The sequence below is a fragment of the Mercenaria mercenaria genome, chromosome 17, assembly GCF_021730395.1.
Source record: "Mercenaria mercenaria strain notata chromosome 17, MADL_Memer_1, whole genome shotgun sequence".
Taxonomy (NCBI): Eukaryota; Metazoa; Mollusca; class Bivalvia; order Venerida; family Veneridae; genus Mercenaria; species Mercenaria mercenaria.
Window position 1 is genome coordinate 43686559 of NC_069377.1, and position 21666 is coordinate 43708224.

Here is a 21666-nt window from a genome sequence, read left to right on the forward strand (position 1 = left end):
TGAGATCAAAGGTCAAGAGGATTTTTTTCCTGTCTGGTCTATAACTTTGTCATGCAAAGCAGGATTTAGATATCAGTTAGCACAAATATTCCCCTGGATGAGACAACATGTCATGCGCAAGAACCAGGTCCCTAGGTCTAAGGTCAAGGTCATATTTTAGAGGTCAAAGGTCAAATTCAAGAATGACTTTGTATGGAACATTTCTTCTTCATGCATGGAGGGATTTTGATGTAACTTGGACCAAATGTTCACCACCATGAGGCACCCTTGTTTTTAGAATTACGTCCCTTTGTTGTTACTATAAATAGATTTTAATGTAACTTAGTCCCCTACTGGTTGAAAACCAGTTTTGGGGACTATAGGAATGCACTTTTCCGTCATTCCGTCTTTCCGTCATTCCGTCATTCCGTCATTCTGTCATTCCGTCATTCCGTCCGTCCGCAATTTCGTGTCCGGTCCATAACTCTGTCATCCATGAAGGGATTTTAATATTACTTGGCACAAATGTTCCCCATGATGAGATGACGTGTCATGCACAAAACCCGGACCCCTAGCTCAAAGGTCAAGGTCACAATTGGAGGTCAAAGGTCAACAGGGCTTTTTCCTGTCCGGTCCACAACTCTCCCATCCTTGAAGGGATTTTAGTATTACTTGGCACAAATGTTCCCCATGATGAGATGATGTGTCATGCGCAAATCCCGGACCCTAGCTCAAAGGTCAAGGTCACAATTGGAGGTCAAAGGTCAACAGGGCTTTTTTCCTGTCCGGTCCATAGCTCTCCCATCCATGAAGAGATTTTAATATTACTTGGCACAAATGTTCCCCATGAGGAGACGACGTGTCATGCGCAAAACCTGGACCCCTAGCTTAAAGGTCAAGGTCACAATTGGAGGTCAAAGGTCAACAAGGCTTTTTTCCTGTCCGGTCCATAACTCTCCCATCTATGAAGGGATTTTAATATTACTTGGCACAAATGTACCTCATAATAAGACGATGTGTCATGCACAACTTTCAGTCCCCTAGCTCAAAGGTAAAGGTCACACTTAGCAGTCAAATGTTAACATAGCATGAACAGGGTCTGTTTCGTGTCCGGTCCATAATTCTGACATTCATTAAGGGATTTTAATATCACTTAGCACAAGTGTTCCCCATGATGAGACGACGTGTCATGCGCAAATCCCGGACCCCTAGCTCAAAGGTCAAGGTCACAATTAGGGGTCAAAGGTCAACAGAGTTTTTTTCCTGTCCTGTCCATAACTCTGCCATCCATGAAGGGATTTTAATATTACTTGGCACAAATGTTTCCCATGATGAGACGACACCCAGTACCCTAGCTTAAAGGTCAAGGTCACACTTTGAGATCAAAGGTCAAGAGGATTTTTTTCCTGTCCGGTCTATAACTTTGTCATGCAAAGCAGGATTTAGATATCAGTTAGCACAAATATTCCCCTGGATGAGACAACATGTCATGCGCAAGAACCAGGTCCCTAGGTCTAAGGTCAAGGTCATATTTAGAGGTCAAAGGTCAAATTCAAGAATGACTTTGTATGGAACATTTCTTCTTCATGCATGGAGGGATTTTGATGTAACTTGGACCAAATGTTCACCACCATGAGGCACCCTTGTTTTTAGAATTACGTCCCTTTGTTGTTACTATAAATAGATTTTAATGTAACTTTTTATTACTGGCGGTAGAGAAAAATCGAGACCACTTTTCTGTGGTACAGCATGCATGTTACATCCAAATTTTAGGTGTATTTTGACCTATCTCTACCTGGTAAAGAGTTTCTTGTGGACTTATATTATTTTTTTTTTTTTTTTTTTTTTTTTTTTTTTTAAAGATTAATTTCCCTTTGTTGTTACTATAAATAACTTACATGATAACATTTTTATAATCAGCCAAAAAAATTCAATATGAAAACAACTGTGGGTTTTTATATATGCACATTTTAATCCAAGTGTGTTGTTATAACATATTGTATATGTAGTACAATATTGTTTATACATCATTGACAGATATCAGTTCATTATGTTATACTGCAGTAGAGAAAATTAGGTGCCTTCCAGTAGGGGACTTTGTATTGCATGGCAATACTTCATTCACTTGTTTTACTGATGTTTAAAACACATTTTTATTTTCTGGCATTTTTACAGAAGATAATAATGATGATTTATAATGGCACATGCGTGAAATAAGCGAGTAGTTTATTTGAACAGAAATTCATTAGAATAGATATATTTGTGATTAGTACTGCCAGTGTAATAGATACTTATAAATTTAGTCGTCTTGTGCTTTCCACGCATATTTTTGTGCAATGTGGTCATTTAAAGCAGATTTTTTATTTGAGTGGTACTTAACCAGATCATTAGAATAACCGGACATGTAAAATGTTCTCTTTTTAGCTACCTTATGCAAATGTAGGAATGATGAAATCAATATTTATATTTGATATTGAAAAGTTAAATTAACAAGAAAATTGACATCACACTAAACAGTTATATATGAAGCTTATGCAATAATTATGATTTTTAATCCTGTCACAAGTAGTTGGATATACACATCATGTATAACAAACAGCATAAATTTTCTATCTAGAATAGAAACCTTTCTAATCCAAAAACTTTATATATATATATATATATATATATATATATATATACATGAAATTAAATTGTGTTGGTCTAGATATATCCTTTGAAAATTTGATTTAATTCCCAACTTGTAACTGCGTAAAACAGTCCTTGAAAATCACGGCATTTCGTAAACTCATGGACTTCCTGTAGCGTCATTATAAGGTCCTGTCTCCAGATAGTTAAAATGGGGGTACTTGGCCCCTTTTAGGAGCCGCTAGATGAAACAGGGGGAAAAAACTTTTCAACGACTTTTTCTCATGAACCGCTTGATGGACCTTCATCAAACTTGGTCTGTAGCATTATTGTAAGGTCCCTTCTCAAACCTGTTCAAATGGGAGCATTTGGTGGCTAGAGCTAACAAGAGGGCCATGATGGCCCTATATATCGCTCACCAGAGTTGATCTGACCTACTGACCTAGTTTTTGACTCCACATGACCAAGAATTGAACTTGACCTAAAGATCATCAAGACAAACATTCTGACTAAATTTCTTAAAGATATGGTTACAACTGTGGCCTCTAGTGTGTTCACAAGCTTTTCCTTTGATTTGACCAGTGACCTAGTTTTTGACCCCACATGACCCAGATTCAAACTTGACCTATAGGTTATCAAAACAAACATTCTGACTAATTCTCATGAGTTTCAAACTTAAATTGTGGTCTCAGTGTTGAAAAGATTTCCCTTTGATCTGGCCTAGTGACCTAGTTTTTGACCCCACATGACCCAGATTCAAACTTGACCTAGAAATGATTAAGACAAACATTCTGACCCAGTTTAATAATGATTGAGTCACAAATGTGGCCTCTAAAGTGTTCACAAGTTTTTCCTTTGATTTGACCAGGTGACCTAGTTTTTGACCCCAAATGACCCAGATTCAAACTTGACCTAAAGATCATCAAGCCAAACTTTCTAAGTTTCATAAATATTGGGTCACAACTGTGGCCTCTAGAGTGTTCACAAGCTTTTCCTTTGATTTGACCAGGGGACCTAGCTTTTAATCCAACATGACACAGTTTCAAACTTGACCTAGAGATCATCAATACTAACATTCTGATCAAGTTTCGTAAAGATTGGGTCACAAATGTGGTCTCTAGAGTGTTCACAAGCTATTCCTTTGATCTGATTTACTGACCTAGTTTTTGACCCCACATGACCCAGTTTCGAATTTGACCTAGAGATCATCAAGACAAACGTTCTGAACAAGTTTCATAAAGATTAGGTCACAAATGTGGTCTCTAGAGTGTTCACAAGCTTTTCCTATGATCTGACCTACAGACCTAGTTTTTGACCCCACATGACACAGTTTCAAACTTGACCTAGAGATCATCAAGACAAACATTCTGACCATGTTTCATAAAGATTGGGTCAAAAATGTGGTCTCTAGAGAGTTCACAAGCTTTTCCTTTGATTTGACTTACTGACCTAGTTTTTGACCCCACATGACCCAGTTTCGAACTTGACCTAGAGATCATCAAGACAAACATTCTGAACAAGTTTCATAAAGATTGGGTCAAGAATGTGGTCTCTAGAATGTTCACAAGCTTTTCCTTTGATCTGACCTACTGACCTAGTTTTTGACCCCACATGACCCAATTTCGAACTTGACCTAGAGATCATCAAGACTAACATTCTGACCATGTTTCGTAAAGATTGGGTCAAAAATGTCTCTAGAGAGTTCACAAGCTTTTCTTTTGATCCGACTTACTGACCTAGTTTTTGACCCCACATGACCCAGTTTCGAACTTGACCTAGAGATCATCAAGACAAACATTCTGACCAAGTTTCATAAAGATTGGGTCAAGAATCTGGTCTCTAGAGTGTTCACAAGCTTTTCCTTTGATCTGACCTGACCTAGTTTTTGATCCCACATGACCCAGTTTCAAACTTGACCTAGAGATCATCAAGACTAACATTCTGACCAAGTTCCATAAAGATTGAGTCACAAATGTGACCTCCAGAGTGTTCACAAGGCAAATGTTGACGGACGACGGACAATGGCCTGTCACAATAGCTCACCTTGAGCACTTTGTGCTCTGGTGAGCTAAAAATAAAAATACCTTTAAATGACCTTTCCTCATGAATCACTTGACAAATCTTCATCAAACCTGGTCTGTAGCATCATTATAAGGTCATCTCTCAAATTTATTCAAATAGGGACATTTAGCCCCTTGAAGGGGCCCCTAGAGTTAAAAATAGCAAAAATATTAAACAACTTCTAATGAACCCTTTAATGGATTTTTATCAAACTTGGTCTGTAGCATCATTGTATGGTCTTCTCCCTATTTCGTTCAGTGGGAGCACCTGGTCCCTTTTAGGAGGCCAATGAAGCTCAAAGTAGAAAAAACCTTTTAAAGTCTTTTTTTTTTTCAAATAGAGCACTTGGCCCCTTTGAGGACCATTTAAGAGCTAAAAATAAAAAACAATAACGACTTCTTCTCATGAACCACTTGATGGATCTTCATCAAACTTTGTATGTAGAATCATTTTAAGGTCCTCCCTAAAATTTGTTCAGATGAGGGTACATGTCATGTTTCATGCTTTTGTATGCTAAGCACAGATGTTACCACCCATGATTCAGTGTGTCATACATATATTCAAGGTCAAGGTCAGATGAGGGACTAATGGCCACTATGACCTTTCTTTTCTGAAGCAGGTTAATTGGATCAAAATTTTTCTGCTTGCATGATGCTAATTCTCGTGTTTATGATATCACACAGCATGTCTCACGACATCATCTGTCATCTGCACATGATGCGGCAAAAGCTCCAGGATGAAGTTTCTTATTTATATAACCAGTTCCATTGGTATAACTTGTCTGTTTGATCATGACCCCTCCTTTCCTTCATTTTAACTAACGCGTTACTTTATTATATCCATTAAGTCAGGGCGATGGGTATGGATACTATAAAACATCAAGAAACACAAAGGTATGGAACAAACAATTACTTTTATTTGGAACACAAGGGTAATAGGGAGGCCAATCCCAAACAGATCCCGAGGTGCATAATTTCACATGTTGAACAAAAACATTCCTTTACAGTATCACAACTCCAAAGCAAATATCTTTTGGGATACATGCTATACAAACTTTTTGGCCGTTTGGACCGTTCATTTGCTATATGCCCCCGTAGGCTGGAAAAGGCTGATGAGTCAATACCTTTAAACTTTAAATGGTATAATCTAAAATATGAATATGAACCTGTTCAAACAGAAGTGGATGTCAATTAAAGACAAAGTTAATGTTTTTGTATCTCCATTTTATTTGGAAAATTTAAACAACATATGTCACCATTTGGATGTTAACTATAATCAAGTAATCAATGAATAACAAAACAATACAACATTACTGTTATGACTTTATAAAGTTGCATGTCCTTTACCTTACAAAACTCAAACTTGTTCCTAGTGACATGATTTGGTTGGAGATCCTTACACAAGCCAACTTAAAATGTCCTTAACCTGTTGCAATGTTTTTATCAATTTTTCCTTATTAAGAATTACCAAAACATTGCTGCTCTTATGTATTTTCAACATATGCATTAACATAAATTCTTCGAACAATTTTTAAAGAAGACCATCCATGAGACATCCCTGTGAAGTTTCATCAAAATTGGCCTAGTGGTTTAGGAGGAGATGTTGTTCAAAGGAAAGTGTGGACAGACAGACACTGGATGGTGAGCGAGCACGATAGCTCACCCCAAGCACTTTATGCTCAGGTGAGCTAAAACGATAATATTGGCATGTCTGCTTCATGCTTTATGTATATCAAGTTTCATTTTAAGATGATGGAAACTATTGCAGAAGTTGAGCACACAAGGTACAGATGTATTTGTAAAATATGTACTTGTTCACATTATATTAATGATGTACATGTATACAAAGTCTCGCAAGTTTCATTTAAAGTGAATACTGTAGGAGGAGCGGAGTACACAAGAAAGTGTGACAGATGGACGGACAGTTCAAACACTATACCTTGTCTTCAACACTGTGGGCATAAAAACATCACATACTTTAAAAGAAATTAATAATAAAAGCTATATAAAACTAGGAAATATAAAATTATGAACGTGTAATACTGTATATAATAAAATAAGTGCAAGATTTGCAAGATATGAGACATTTTGCCATGCTTACTGGCATACTGAGATACTATTACGTGCAATGTTAAGATAGTAGTTTTTATCTTGCTAACTTATTCATGTCATAAAACCGTTGGAAAGTTCACTGTCATTCTTTTTTTTTCCCAAAATAAAACAGTACTTCAATAGAAATGAAAATAGTGCAATATAAATCTCAGCACAAAACAGAAAGCAAACATACATAGTAGGGATGGGAACGAATACTGAAATCAATATTCGAATATTCAGTTATTAGAATATTCGGTTTGCCATATTCGAATATATTAGAATATTCGGTTTGTTTGAATGGAAGCTTTAAGTTCTTATTAAGTGATTGGCATATACACAATGTATTCCTTTGTTTAAAGCGTGAATCATCATACGTTTCAACTACTTATGCCAGACAGACTGTCTCATTGAGGCAAACAATCATGCCAAGTTATTTAAGAAACCCTAAATCAATGGCTGAATTACAGCTAGGACAAGGAAAACTGCATCAAGTTTTGACCTCTGACCTCTTAAGTTTGACCTTAACCTGTAAGCTACCAATCTGGTTGTTGCTGGCAGCATAAAGGTCAAGGTCAAACTTACATGACACATCATCTTATCAAGGCAAACATTTGTGCCAAAGTATTTAAGAATCTCTCAATCCATGGCCGAGTTACAGCCCGGACAAGCAAAACAGCACTGAGTTTTGACCTTTGACCTCAATGTATGACCTTGACCTTTAAGCTACCAATCTGGTTCTTGCACCTGGCACACCATGTCATTGAGGCAAATATGTGTGCCAAGTTATTTAAGATTCCCTTGATCCATGGATAAGTTAACAGCCCGGACAAACTCGGATGGACGCACGCACGCACAGACGCATATACACCAAACCGCCATTGTGACAACTATGTCGAGCTCACGGCCAGCGGGCTTGACAAAAACACTAAATCTCTCTCCTCCATTCACCATCAAATTCAGTTAGAAGAAAATCATATTTTACCCTTCACAAACAGGGAGCTTTCTGGACCAATTTGAAAACAATTAAGCCTTACTTCCATGCCAGTTAGCCAAATGCTGGCCTCAAACTGATGTAAAATGCTGTTTAAAAAAAAATGGAAGCCGACTACATGTACCTCACTGCCAGTTCAAACAAACTACAATAGTGACTTTTTCATTCAGTTATGTCATCTGCATCATTGTCCCTTTGTGCTCTAAAATTCCTCTTGATCTTTTTCCTACTTTTAAAGCCAGTTGATTTTTCTTCAACATTTGAATCCTCTGATTCATCTAGTAAATCTTTATTTTCTAATTTACGCTTAAAACTACTTGGACTTTTGAAATCTTTTTGTCTGTCTAAATCTTCTTCGAGTTCTGCTACATCAGCAAAATCATTATTATCGTCTTCCATTTTCTCAAAATTACTGGTAGGCTTTTGTTTTTCTGTATCAGAACAACTTGCAGTGTCTGATGTTTGTTTTGTTGGTCGTTTGAATGTAAACAAACCCTTAGAACATGCAGTAGTTTCTAAGTCCATAACTTCTTCCTTCAGTTCATCTTCTCTCATTTTACGCCTTTCATGAAGGAAATCCAAGGCTGCTCGTTTGTTTGCAGTATCGCTAGTGTCAACATCCTCCAAACTGTACTCCGTCCAACGTTCAGGATGGAGTTTGTGATCTGGTTCAGCACGACTTCGGCCATATCTGCCTCTTGAAGAATTTCTGCCTCTATATTGTGTCTGAGGAGGCCTGAAAACAAAACAAGAGGACCATGATGGTCCTGAATCGCTCACCTGTCCCCACATGACCCAGTTTTGAACTGAGTATGACGTCGTTTTTTTCTATTATTTGACATAGTGACCTAGTATTTCAGCTCATGTGACCCAGCTTTGAACTTGACCTAGATATCGAGATAAAAATTCTGACCAAGTTTCATGAAGATCCATTGAAAAATATGGCCTCTAGAGAGGTCACAAGGTTTTTCTATTATCTGACCTAATGACCCAGTTTTTGAAGGCACTTGACCCACTTTCGAACTTGACCTAGATACCATCAAGGTGAACATTCTCACCAATTTTCATGAAGATCTCATTAAAAGTATGGCCTCTAGAGAGGTCACAAGGTTTTCTATTTTTAGACCTAATGACCTAGTTTTTGACCATACGTCATCCACTTTCAAACATGACCAAGATATCATCAAGGTGAACTTTCTGACTAATTTTCATGAAGATCCATTGAAAAATAAGGCCTCTAGAGAGGTCACAAGGTTTTTCTATTTTTAGACCTAATGACCTAGTTTTTGAAGCATGTGACCCACTTTCAAACTTGACCTAGATATCATCAAAGTGAACATTCAGACCAACTTTCATGAAGATCCATGGAAAAATATGGCCTCTAGAGGGTCACAAGGTTTTTCTATTTTTAGACCTAATGACCTAGTTTTGGACCGCACGTGACCCAGTTTCGAACTTGACCTAGATATCATCAAGATGAACGTTCTGACTAAATTTCATGAATATCCATTGAAAAATATGGCCTCTAGGGAGGTCACAAGGTTTTTCCATTTTTAGACCTACTGACCTAGTTTTTGATCGCACATGACCCACTTTCGAACACGGCCTAGATATCACCAAGATGAACATTCTGACTAATTTTCATGAAGATCCATTGAAAAATATGGCCTCTAGGGAGGTCACAAGGTTTTTCTATTTTTAGACCTACTGACCTAGTTTTTGAGCGCACGTGACCCAGTTTCGAACTTGACCTAGATATCATCAAGATGAACATTCTGACCAATTTTCATGAAGATCAATTGAAAAATGTGGCCTCTAGGGAGGTCACAAGGTTTTTCTATTTTTAGACCTACTGACCTAGTTTTTGACCGCACATGACCCAGTTTCCAACTTGACCTAGATATCATCAAGATGAACATTCTGACCAATTTTCATGAAGACCCATTGAAAAATATGGCCTCTAGAGAGGTCACAAGGTTTTTCTATTTTTAGACCTACTGACCTAATTTTGGATAGCACGTGACCCAGTTTCAAACTTGACCTAGATATCATCAAGATGAACATTCAGATTAACTTTCATACAGATCCCATGAAAAATATGGCCTCTAGAGAGGTCACAAGGTTTTTCTATTATTTGACCTACTGACCTAGTTTTTGATGGCACGTGACCCAGTTTCAAACTTGACTTAGATATCATCAAGTTGAACATTCTGACTAATTTTCATGAAGATCCATTGAAAAGTATGGCCTCTAGAGAGGTCACAAGGTTTTTCTATTTTTAGACCTACTGACCTAGTTTTTGACCGCAGTTGACCCAGTTTCGAACTTGACCTAGATATCATCAAGATGAACATTCTGACCACTTTTCATAAAGATCCCATGAAAAATGTGACCTCTAGAGTGGTCACAAGCAAAAGTTTACGCACGCACGCACGCACGCACGCACGGACGCACGCACGGACGACGGACGCTGCGCGATCACAAAAGCTCACACTGTCACTTTGTGACATGTGAGCTAAAAACAATACTTAAATACCTGTGCCAGTCACTACAATTATAATACTAGTATGACACAAATAACATTAATATACAAATACTGTTCAAGAAGTGCCTTAGTCAATTGATCAACCAGGCTGTTTCATTAACCTTTAGCCTGTTAAATTTCTAAAATGGACTTGTCTATCATTCAATTTGGGCAGTACCACTTATGATTCAAAGGGGTGTTTAATGAAAATTTACTGATGAGTAGCGAACAGTGCAGACCATGATCAGCCTGCATGGATGTGCAGGCTGAACTTGGTCTGCACTGGTCGCAAATGCAAAATCACTTGCCGCCAGCAGGCTAATGGTAAATGGCTACATTTCTGGCCAGCAACTCATATCAACAGCAAACTTTAACTGTTACTCAGAAAAACAAAATTCTTATACAGAGTTTTACTATAATGCACTGTTTATTTCAGAGGTACATATGCATTGCTCAGGACAGATTTATCAGTACAAATAATTCTTTTTATTGCTTTCCTGCTGTGGTAGATTAATCAGGATATACAGCCATAATTTAAACCTATAAAACAATGTACAGCAATAAAAACACTATAGTAAGTATTTATTTTTGGTATATCTGACTGCTGCATACTACAGCAAATATAACAAGAGCTGTCCGTTGACAGCCAGTGCTTGACTATTTGAATTGTTGTCCCAGAAGCAGGAATATTACCCTAAATGTTAAAATATCTCTAGAGTTTAAATCCAACATCTGCATTAGTTTTGGAGATAGTAATTTGCATGCGAAACTTTAACCAGAAGTGTTTAAGTTCAAAAGGGGATATAACTTTGCAAAATACATGTCATAGTTATGGGACTTAAGTTCAAAAGGGGATATAACTTTGCAAAATACATGTCATAGTTATGGGACTTGATGTTATCACCTAGTTTTATAACTCTGAAGACACGTGAATTTTTAAATCAATATAGATCTGCATTAGTTTTGGAGATAGTAACTTGCATGCAATACTTTAAGAAGGATTTTCTAAGCCAAAGGGGGCATAATTTGCTTGATCCTGTGAGGTTGGTTATTGACCTTGAAAAAGAAAAAGTAAGTTTCAAAGCTATATACCTTAATAGCTATATTTTGTACCTGCATGCAAAACTAACCAGGATTTTCTAAGTCCAAAAGGGGGCATAATTTGGCCAAAATAAATGTCAGAGTTATGGAACTTGATGCTATCACCTAGTTTTATTACCCAAAGACACATGTGAAGTTTCATTTCAATATCTGCATAGTTTTGGAGATAGCAACTTGCATGTAAAACATTAACCAGGATTTTCTAAGTACAAAATGGGGCATAATTTGGCAAAAATATATGTTAGAGTTATGGAACTTGACCCAGTGAGGTTGGTAACTGACATAGAAAAAGAAAAAATAAGTTTCAAAGCTATATGCCTTTAAATAAAAGCTATATGTACTTGCATGCAAAACTTTAACCAAGGTGTGATGCCGATGCCAGGGTGAGTACAATAGCTTAGACTATTCTTTGAATAGTTGAGCTAAAAACGTTCAGGATCTGATTTTGCCTTATTGTAATAGTTATTTTTGGAAGTACGGAAGTTATACTTGTATAACAAACCAGGGCTTTTTTCTACTACAAAGCTACCAGCAGTAAAAGGTGACAAAAGAAGTAATGTTTTTCCACCAATTCTGAACAAAAAATTCCAAAATGTTAGTTTTAGGATTTTAGCTCACCTGAGCCAAAGGCTCAGTGTGAGCTATTGTGATCGCTCACTGTCCGGTGTCTGTCTTCCATCCGTCCTTCTGGCATCCATCTACTTTCCTTTAAACAATATCTCCTCCTAAACCACCAAGCCAATTTTGATGAAACTTCACAGTGATGACCCTTGGATGGTCTTCTTTAAAAATTGTTCAAAGAACTGAATTCAGTACAGAACTCTGGTTGCCATGGCAACCGAAAGGAAAAACTTTAAAAATCTTCTTGTCCAAAACCACAAGACCTAGGGCTTTGATATTTGGTATGTAGCATCATCTAGTTGGCCTCTACCAAAATTGATCAAATTATCCCCTTAGGGTCAAATAAGGCCCCGCCCCGGGGGTCACATGGTTTCTATAGACTTATATAGGGAAAAACTTTGAAAATCTTGTCCAAAACCATAAGGCCTAGGGCTTTGATATTTAGTACGTAGCATCATCTAGTGGGCCTCTACAAAGATTGTTCAAATTATCCCCCTAGGATATAATATGGCCCCGCCCTGGGGGGTCACATTGTTTCTATAGACTTATATAGGGAAAAACTTTGAAAATCTTCTTGTCAAAAACAAAAGGGCCTAGGGCTTTGATATTTGGTATGTAGCATCATATAGTGGGCCTCTACCAAGATTGTTCAAATGATCCCCCTAGGATGAAATATGGTCACATGGTTTATATAGACTTGTATAGGAAAAAAACTTTAAAAATCTTCTTGTCTGAAACCACAAGACCTAGGCTTTTGATATTTGGTATGTAGCATTGCCTTGTGGTCCTCTACCAAGATTGTTCAACTTTTTCCCCTGGGGTGAAAAGAGGCCCTGCCCTGGGGGTACCAAGTTTTACAAAGACTTACATAGGAAACAACTTTAAAAATCTTCTTGTCTGAAAGTTCAAGGCCTATGCCTTTGATATTTTGTATGTGTCATTGCCTAGTTGATCTCTAACAAGATTGTTCAAATTATGCCCCTGGGGTGAAAAGAAGCCCCGCCCCAGGGGTCACTTGATATATGAGTTATATAGGAAATAATACTTCAAAAATTATCAGATCATATTTCTTTGAATGTTTTATTATATTTACCTGATGAACCCAAGTGATAAGGGTCACCAGACTATGTCCTTGACCTACTGACCTACTTTTTACAGTTTTGCACACCGATCTTAAAAACTGACTTTCAGTGACCATGAATATGACCTACTTTCTTGTTTTTGAAGCTTTAGCAAAGGAATTTGTTCAAGCAGGCAACTGAACTCAGGTGAGTGATATAGGGCCATCCAAAATATATACAGATTATGTTAAGTTTCAATTTTTCCCAATTTATTAACATTGTCCCAGTTCAACCGGTGTTGGTGGCATTCCCAAATGGATGGGAAAAGCCTGCAAACGAACTGTCCTCATATCATTACCTCTTCATAAATTAATGCAAAGACTGCTACCACTTAAAAGATAACTTACATAGGTTTTCTGAACTGTTGCTGCTCTGCTCTCTCATGTCCATGTCTGCCACCCTTTCTACTTTCATGGTAATCTCTTCCTAATAAACAAGGTTACATAAGTTAATGTAAACTAGCATAAAATGACTTTTTAAAATATTTAGAATACAATAATGAGCCACACCATGAGAAAACCAACATAGTGCATTTGTGATCAGCATGGATCCAGACCAGCCTGCGCATCCCACAGTCTGGTCAGGATCCATGCTGTTCGCTTTCAAAGTCTACTGCAATTAGAGAAATTGTTAGCGAACAGCATGGATCCTGACCAGACTGCGCAGATGCACAGGCTGGTCTGGATCCATGCTGGTCGCAAATGCACTATGTTGGTTTTCTCTGGCGTGGCTCAATTATTATAATTGGAAGTAGGAGCCATGAACTGCACCAGTATTATCAGAAATAGTGTGGAATTTTAACAAAGTGAAAAAAAATGTATAATTCCTTTTGGTGAAGGGGAGTGGGGTCATGCTATCTATCCATCTATCTTCATATACTGATTAACTCCCTTTTCGGGTATTATTAGCAGATGTGCAGTCAGTACAAAAGAAAAAATTTACAGAAGTATTGACAGTGATATGTCAAAGTGAGAAAGTGAGACTGAAAACAGTTAAAAGTGTTAGATATACTGACAAGAGTAGTAAAATCAGGTTAAAAACGCACTTTGCTACAACTAATTGCATGTATGTTGGCATGATACAGCCTGCTTGAAATTTCGAGCGTAGACAGGAGAACAATTTCAGATGGTAGGTCGTTCCATAAGACCAGAGTACTTCATAAAGGAAAATTTGTAATAACTGGAAACTGTATGAATTTGTCTACATGCCAGGGTGTGTGTGTGATGAGTCGGTCTCCTTCAATGGTCTCTAAAAATATGCTGGGGCAGGAATAGCTACTAGTGAATGGACAATTTTGTAAAACATTATCAATTTTGCATCAGTTTGTCTGTTCTCCAAAGATCTTAAACCGAGAGAATTTTGGTAATTTCTGGTAACTGATGACTTAATAAGAGTACCTGTGAATGTTGGCCTTTTAAATGAAGGACGGACAGTCTCTGTTTCCTCATCACTTGGGCCTTGATGTATCAAGCGTTTATCAGCATCAGCATCATCTCTTGCTCTAGATTTCTCAAAGGCTTGATGCTTCTGTTCTAGTGCATCCAGGCTGCCAAACACATCTCTGCATCTTTTTGTTGAAATAAATAAATACAGGTACTATTTAAGACTGAAGCATTATTTAAGTAAATAGGAAATATGTGACTCTTCATCTGAAATACTTTAATAAACTAGAGATGCTTTTGAGAAAAGCACATGTCTCCCACAACTGCCCTTATGAAAAATGTTAGTTTCTCTAGATGTTTTAGACGAGTGGATCCAATTAAATGGTCTGGATGAGTGGATCCAATCAGTAATTCAAGGGCCATAAATCAAAAGTGCCTGGGCGGATTTGGCTAGTTATCGAACTTGGGTAAGGTCTTATGGCCAAACACATTTGTTCAAGTTTGGTGAAGATCGGATGAGAAATGTTTGAGCGGACAAGAGTAAACAGACGGATTTTTTCGGTAATTCAAGGGCCGTAACTCTAAAATGCCTGGACCGATTTGGCTAGTTATAGAACTTGGCCGAGGTCTCATGGTCAAACACATTTTGTTTAAGTTTGGTGACGATCGGATGAGAAATGTTCCACTTAGAGTACGGACAAGAGTAAAAAGGCCAATTTTTCGATAATTCAAGGGCCGTAACTCCAAAATGCCTGGACCGATTTGGCTAGTTATCGAATGTGGCCGAGGTCTAATGGTCAAACACATTTTGTTTAAGTTTGGTGAAGATTGGATGAGAAATATTCGAATTAGAGTGCGGACAAGAGTAAAAAGACCGATTTTTGGCAATTCAAGGGCCATAACTCCGAAGTGCCTGGGCCGATTTGGCTGTTTATTGAAACTGGCTGAGAACTTATGGGCAAACACATTTTGTTTAAGTTTAGTGAAGATCGGATGAAAAATGTTTGACTTAGAGTGCGGACAAGAGTAAAAAGGCTGATTTTCGGTAATTCATGGGCCATTATTCTGAAGTGCCTGGACCAATTTGGCTAGTTATCGAACTTGGCCGAGGTCTTATGGTCAAACACATTTTGTTCAAGTTTGGTGAAAATCGGATGAGAAATGTTCGACTTAGAGTGCGGACAAGCTTTGTGACAGACAGACACACACACACAGACTGGAGTAAATCAATATGTCTCCCACACCACTGTTTGGTGGGAGACATAATTAACAGCTGATATTTACTTCTTGCAAGCAATTTCAGTTTATCATTCCAGAGTTTGCTGAGAAAGTGTGGTCATGACCCAAGTGGTGTTCAAACCAACAACCTTCGGGTTGTGCAGCTGATACATTAATCACTAGGCCACTGCTCTTCTTAACTAGTTACTGGTCATAGTTGTTATATGTTTCAAGCATTACATAAATGTTCTGTTATCTGAAATTGTTAAATTAAGATGAAACAGCTAGTTAAAACAATGTTGTGATGATACACAGGCATCTTAGCGTGCAATCCCAGCAACAAATATTGCTCCTCACATATTATGTTAGATAGAAGCTTCCTGATATTGTTAATACCCCAGTCACACATATGGCGCGGAAAGCTACGTCTAGCCACGGATAAAATCGTAGTAATCTGTATCTATCCGTATTGAAACGTACCTGAGACGTACCTTAAAGTAGTAATCCGTATCAGTTTGTACCAATCCGTACGTCTCAGGTACGGATCAATACGGGTTACTACGTTTCTATCCGTAGCTAGATGTAGCTATTTGCGCCGTATGTGTGACTATGGTATAAACATGAGCACCCCCTTGCGGGTGCAGATGCTCATCTGATTTTTTTGTCTCTGTAAAATATTTTCTAAGTCCAAAAGGGGCCATAATTCTTGCAAAAAGCAGGATGGAGTTATGTTTCTTGCTGTACAGAGTCAGCTATTGATGGTGAACAAGTGTTGCAAGTTTTAAAGCAATAGCTTCGATAGTTTAGTAGAAAAGCTGACCTAAACACAAAACTTTACCAGGCAACGCCAACGCCCATCAAGTGATGACAATAACTCATTTTTTTCCCAAAAAATCAGGTGAGCTAAAAACCAACCTGTCACTAAGGCATTTGTTTTGTAACTGGAACGCTGGAACTGAGTTAGAATCCCCAGTACTTTCCATTATGTACCTGTAAATAAAAACTTTTATAGTAATTAACTTGTAACTGATTTATATTTAAGCTGGCTTATAAAAGTTTTTTCTTTGGTATGATGCAGCCAGGGAGTGAACCCACGACTTCCTGTTCTCGAAGTCTGAGGTCTACCAGTACCACTAGACTATCGACACTGATAAGAGTTTTGCTTGAAGATTTAGAAATGGAGTATATCATCAAAATACAGAAATATTTAATAAACAAACAACATCTTTACAACAATCTACCTGTCCATTCAATGTTCTACCCTACCTTCCCGTACAACTGGATACTTACCAAACTAGAATGTGCCTGTAGGACACAGGGTGTGCCCCACACTGGTACATTTGTCACAAATAAGGGGAAATAATTCAAATGTTTGCATTCTTAATGGGGTATAGCCTAAACAAACATTTTATGAAAAGGATTCATTATTCTAGGCCATATACTTTTTGAGCTACGGGCATCACAAACAAAAAATCCACTATTTTGGCTATTTCAAGGACCATAACTCTGTAATGAGCACACAGATTCTCAAGAAGAATGCCTAGTGTGCGAGGTAATATTATGATAAAGACTCTAGCAAGGTTTCACGAATTTACATCAAATACTTTTTCAGATAGGCACATAATTAGGTGAAAATGTGCATTTTGACTATTTAAGGAGCCATAACTTCAAAAGTAGGGAAAGGAGCCAGCCAAAAAATAAGAGGTGTGCAAGTTTATATCATGATAAAGACTCATGCAAGTTTTCATACATTTATATCATATACTTTTTGAGCTAGGTGCATCACAAGGGGTGAAAATGTACATTTTTGATTATTTCAGGGGCCATAACTTTGAAAATAGGGGGCGGAGGCAGACAAAAAATAGGAGGTGCGCAAGTTCATATCATGATAAAGACTCATGCAAGGTTTAATCAATTTATATGTAATACTTTTTGAGTTTAATAGGCACGTCACAAGGTGAAAATTTGCATTTTTGACTATTTCAGGGGCCATAAATCTGGATATAGGGGGCTGACCCAGATGAAAAATAGGAAGTGCACAAGTTCATATCATGATAAAGACACAGGCAAGGCTTCATGAATCTACATCAAATATTTTTTGAGCTAGGCGTGTCACAAGGTGAAAATGTGCATTTTTGACTATTTCAGGGGTGATAACTCTGGAAATAGGGGGCAAAGCCAGACGAAAAATAAGAGGTGTGCAAGTTTATATCATGATAAAGACTCATGCAAGGTTTCATCAATTTATATCAAATACTTTTTGAGCTAGGCCTGTCACAAGGTGAAAATGTGCATTTTTGACTATTTCAGGGGCCATAACTCTGAAAAAAGGGGGCGGAGCCAGACAAAAAATAGGAGGTGCGCAAGTTCATATCATGATAAAGACTCATGCAAGGTTTCATCAATTTATATCAAATACTTTTTGAGCTAGGCGCATCACGAACTTCAGACAGTCACACAGACGCCTATACGATTCATGTATTAGGTGGTCATTCCATCATTTGAAAACAATAGAATGACCACTTAAGGAACAAAAGAATTAAGTGGTTACGTAATGAATACAAAGGGTTTCTATTGTCCTAGGCCACACCTCCTACCACCTAAGATACCAATCGTGTGCTCGGTCCGGACACAAGGACGCACACACGGACAAGGCCAAATCTATATGCCCCAACCACTCATGGGGGGCACAAAAATTGTCGCCCTTTAAAAATGAATGTCATTTGAAGAGAAATAAAAATAAACAACTGCTGAAAACTATGTTCCTTCTTACTAGCACTGGGTCATTATTGTAAATGCAACAAAATGAAGATGTGTAATAGTCCTTTTAAAATGGAGAGTTTTTAAAGGCGTAACATTGATCTGTCCAAAGTCACAGTGGCCCGTTTATGCAGTCCTTTTCCTGAATTCAATGTATATATCAGTAAACTGACTATTGCTTTGTAGAGTGATATACATGTTTTATATGCTGTTCAATTTTCATGTAAAACAATCCTTCCTCTCTATGATTTGATATTGTTTTAATTTTTTTCCTCAAAAATATATGGGGCTAACAGTTAAACTGTAGTACAAGAACATAGTTTTACCTATTTGCAAAGGCTGACAACTTTGTGATCTTTTTTTTTTTTTTAAACTGTGAAAATATAAATGTGATCCAAACTGTCTGAAATTCTCCTACTGATCAATTAGCAAAAAAAAATTTCATTTTAACAGGTCTGCAGTTTTGAGTTAAAATGTAATATCAACAGATTTCAAATGGGTCAACCAGTCTAAAAGTCTATTCAAATAGTTGTTCCGAATTATTAGCCACATGATATGACACACTGGTGCATTACTTTTGCAGAAGTTTTCCATGAATTATGTTCCTTTTATACTGATTTAATGTTTTGAGACTTAAGCTATTGTCCAGTATCTTCATCCACATTTGAGTCATTAAACACTCCAGTGACAGCTCCAGCTTTCTCAGATGTACCCAATTTCACTATCCAACATCAAATAGTAGAGTGTGCTGTCTCCTGTGACAGCCCTTGTTTCGAATCTGATGGCAAAGTACCAGAGTCTAGAGATTTATGAATAAGTATTTTAAGGATAGGTGCAATCTGACAACAGATTTCTTTAAGGACAATTGGTTTGATGTTGTCAGGACCAGCAGCACTATCTGTTTTAAGATTAGCTAACAGTTTGAGGATACCAATTATGCCCCCTTTTTACTTAGAATTTTATGTTAGTTTTGATGCATTTTCACTATATATCTCTGTTATTTCAGAAGGCATTTGATTCAAACTTAAAATAATTGTTCATCATCATCACCTACATCATCTGACACAAGGGCCATAACTGTGACACCTTAATTTTATGAGTTATCCCCCTTTTTACTTAAAATTTTATGCTATGTTATAACTTATTACCAAACAAATTTGATTCAAACTTTTAAAGTTGTACCAGATCATCATCCACATCATATGACACAAGGACAATAACTCTTACACCAATATTTTTTCAATTATCCCCCTTTTTGATAAAAATTTCAGGTTAAAATTTTGATGCACTTTCGCTTTATCTCTGTTATTACCAAACGGATTTGATTCAAACTTAGAATAGTCGTACTACATCATCACCCACATTCTATGATACAAGGGCCGTAACTCTTGCACCAATATTTAATGAATTATCATATGCCCCTTTTAACTTTGAATTTCAGGTTTATTGTGGTGCACTTTCACTATATCTTTGTCATTACTTAATGAACTTGATTAAAACTTAAAATGTTAAATTAAAAAAGTTTAATAATGCTGGCACCAGTACGTTCTGAGTTATGCTCTAGCTCTTTTTACTAACAGAATTTCCAGTTCAAGTTGTGATGCACTTTTGCTGTATCTATATTATTACTAATAGATTTGATACATACTGAAAAATCTTTAAATTTATGAATTGCCTGTATATTTATATATTAGGCAATGGCTACGATTACGGTACCGTAATCCTAGCCTCCGGTTCTAGGATTACGGAAGTTCCGTATTCCTAGACAAACCTATGAGGATAGGCTAGGATTACGGAAGTATTTTAAGGGGCATAAAGTATATATGTTAGGACAGGCATAAATGATGTTGTAAACTTACTTATTTCACTTAATTTTTCATGCCTGCCTTATTATTTCGTGTTTTCTATCCGCCGTTTTGGGTTAGTATAATCTTAATGGCGGCACGTGGAAATATATTAGAAATATGAGTGTCAAAGTTAGATTTAAAAAAAATCTAGTTAGATTAAAAAAAAATCTATACATTGAATTTTATGATTTATAACCATATTGTATGTTATTAAAGACCATTTGTGTTGACTTGATGATGGTATATACGAAACATAGATAATTCTATATTTCCGCGCACCGCCATTAAGGTTATACTAACCCAAAACAGCCGATCGATAGCACGAAATATTTAGTGAAATTAAGTGAAATGAGTAAGTTTACAATGTCATTTATGCATATACTTCAGTAATCCTAGCCTATTCTCATAGGGTTGTCTAGGAATACGGAACTCCCGTAATCCTAGAACCGGAGGCTAGGATTACAGTACCGTAATCGTAGCCACTGCCTATATATTAACTGTAAAACATTGATATATTCTATCTCCAGAAAGCACTGAAACACCAAATTGCAATCAAATTATGAAATGAAAAATTTAACAACACCAACAACGTCTTTCTGTGCTGCCCGCGCCAAGGGAAATCACTCTTGCTGTGTTCCGGGTTCAGGCTATCGCCCCGTAGGCCATACCAGACCATACGCGGGCACTACACTTAATTTGCAGCAAGACTGTCACTACACGAAACATCTCAATATTTTTGAAAATTAAAGGATTTTCATTTTGTAGCACTGAGATGGCATGATCATAAATATCAGTGACACTGCAAAACAAGGTATCCTCCGACTCCAGTATCTGAACAATCATCCGAAATACACTTAGTCAATTATGTCCGTATACTACCCCACTTACGCATATTGGTACTATTATCTTTATATTTTGCGCCTGGCTGAACAGTGCTATTGTTTACTTTGGGTTGCTGATATTAATTTTAAACGACTGATAAGTTTCAAGCAGTTATAATTGAAAAACAACGAAAATGTTCCCGAAAAATGAAAATTAATAACCTTACCAAGCGTTCAAATCACACTGAGTAACGAATCTGAATAACTCAAAGAGAGCAAACCCGCTGAAAGACATTTAAATACCAAAGTACAACAAACAAAAAATAAACCACATCGACAATAAAATTGGAAGCATATCCCGCAACCAAGCAACAAAATAGCAGACTCGGTTTAATTGAGTCTGTTCATGAGAGGTAATGCAACTTTTGACGACAACAAATACTCCGTTTTCCCCAGGACGATAGTCCTATGGAATAATCTTCCACCTGATATTCCCTTAATTCCTTCCTACCCTCGAAC

The 21666-nt window shown here is 37.2% G+C and overlaps 1 protein-coding gene across 2 annotated transcripts; it reads right to left on the reverse strand.

The window, feature by feature from the left end:
• Positions 1-5562: 5562 nt before the first annotated feature.
• Positions 5563-21322, reverse strand: LOC123536335 (protein TSSC4-like). Of its 2 annotated transcripts, none has more exons than XM_045319443.2 (5): positions 21215-21322; positions 16635-16709; positions 14517-14686; positions 13467-13545; positions 5563-8488 (listed from the first exon to the last, which is right to left on the reverse strand). In XM_045319443.2, exons 2-5 carry the CDS (start codon positions 16700-16702, stop codon positions 7915-7917), a joined length of 891 nt encoding a protein of 296 aa, XP_045175378.2. In that variant the 5' UTR covers positions 16703-16709; positions 21215-21322; the 3' UTR covers positions 5563-7914. The 2 variants fall into 2 exon arrangements, with proteins under 2 accessions (XP_045175378.2, XP_045175377.2); XM_045319442.2 differs by lacking the exon at positions 21215-21322 and adding an exon at positions 20914-21017.
• Positions 21323-21666: the final 344 nt, after the last annotated feature.

What these genes read in the sequence shown, in the direction of transcription:
- LOC123536335 (XM_045319442.2), bottom strand. Translation starts at nt 21,002, where the DNA reads ATGGTCTGGTATGGCCTACGGGGCGATAGCCTGAACCCGGAACACAGC. An exon ending in AACAAATGCCTTAGTGACAG is followed by an intron (nt 14,687 to 16,634) that starts GTTGGTTTTTAG and finishes TTCAACAAAAAG; the next exon opens with ATGCAGAGATGTGTTTGGCA. An exon ending in TAAAAGGCCAACATTCACAG is followed by an intron (nt 13,546 to 14,516) that starts GTACTCTTATTA and finishes CTTGTTTATTAG; the next exon opens with GAAGAGATTACCATGAAAGT.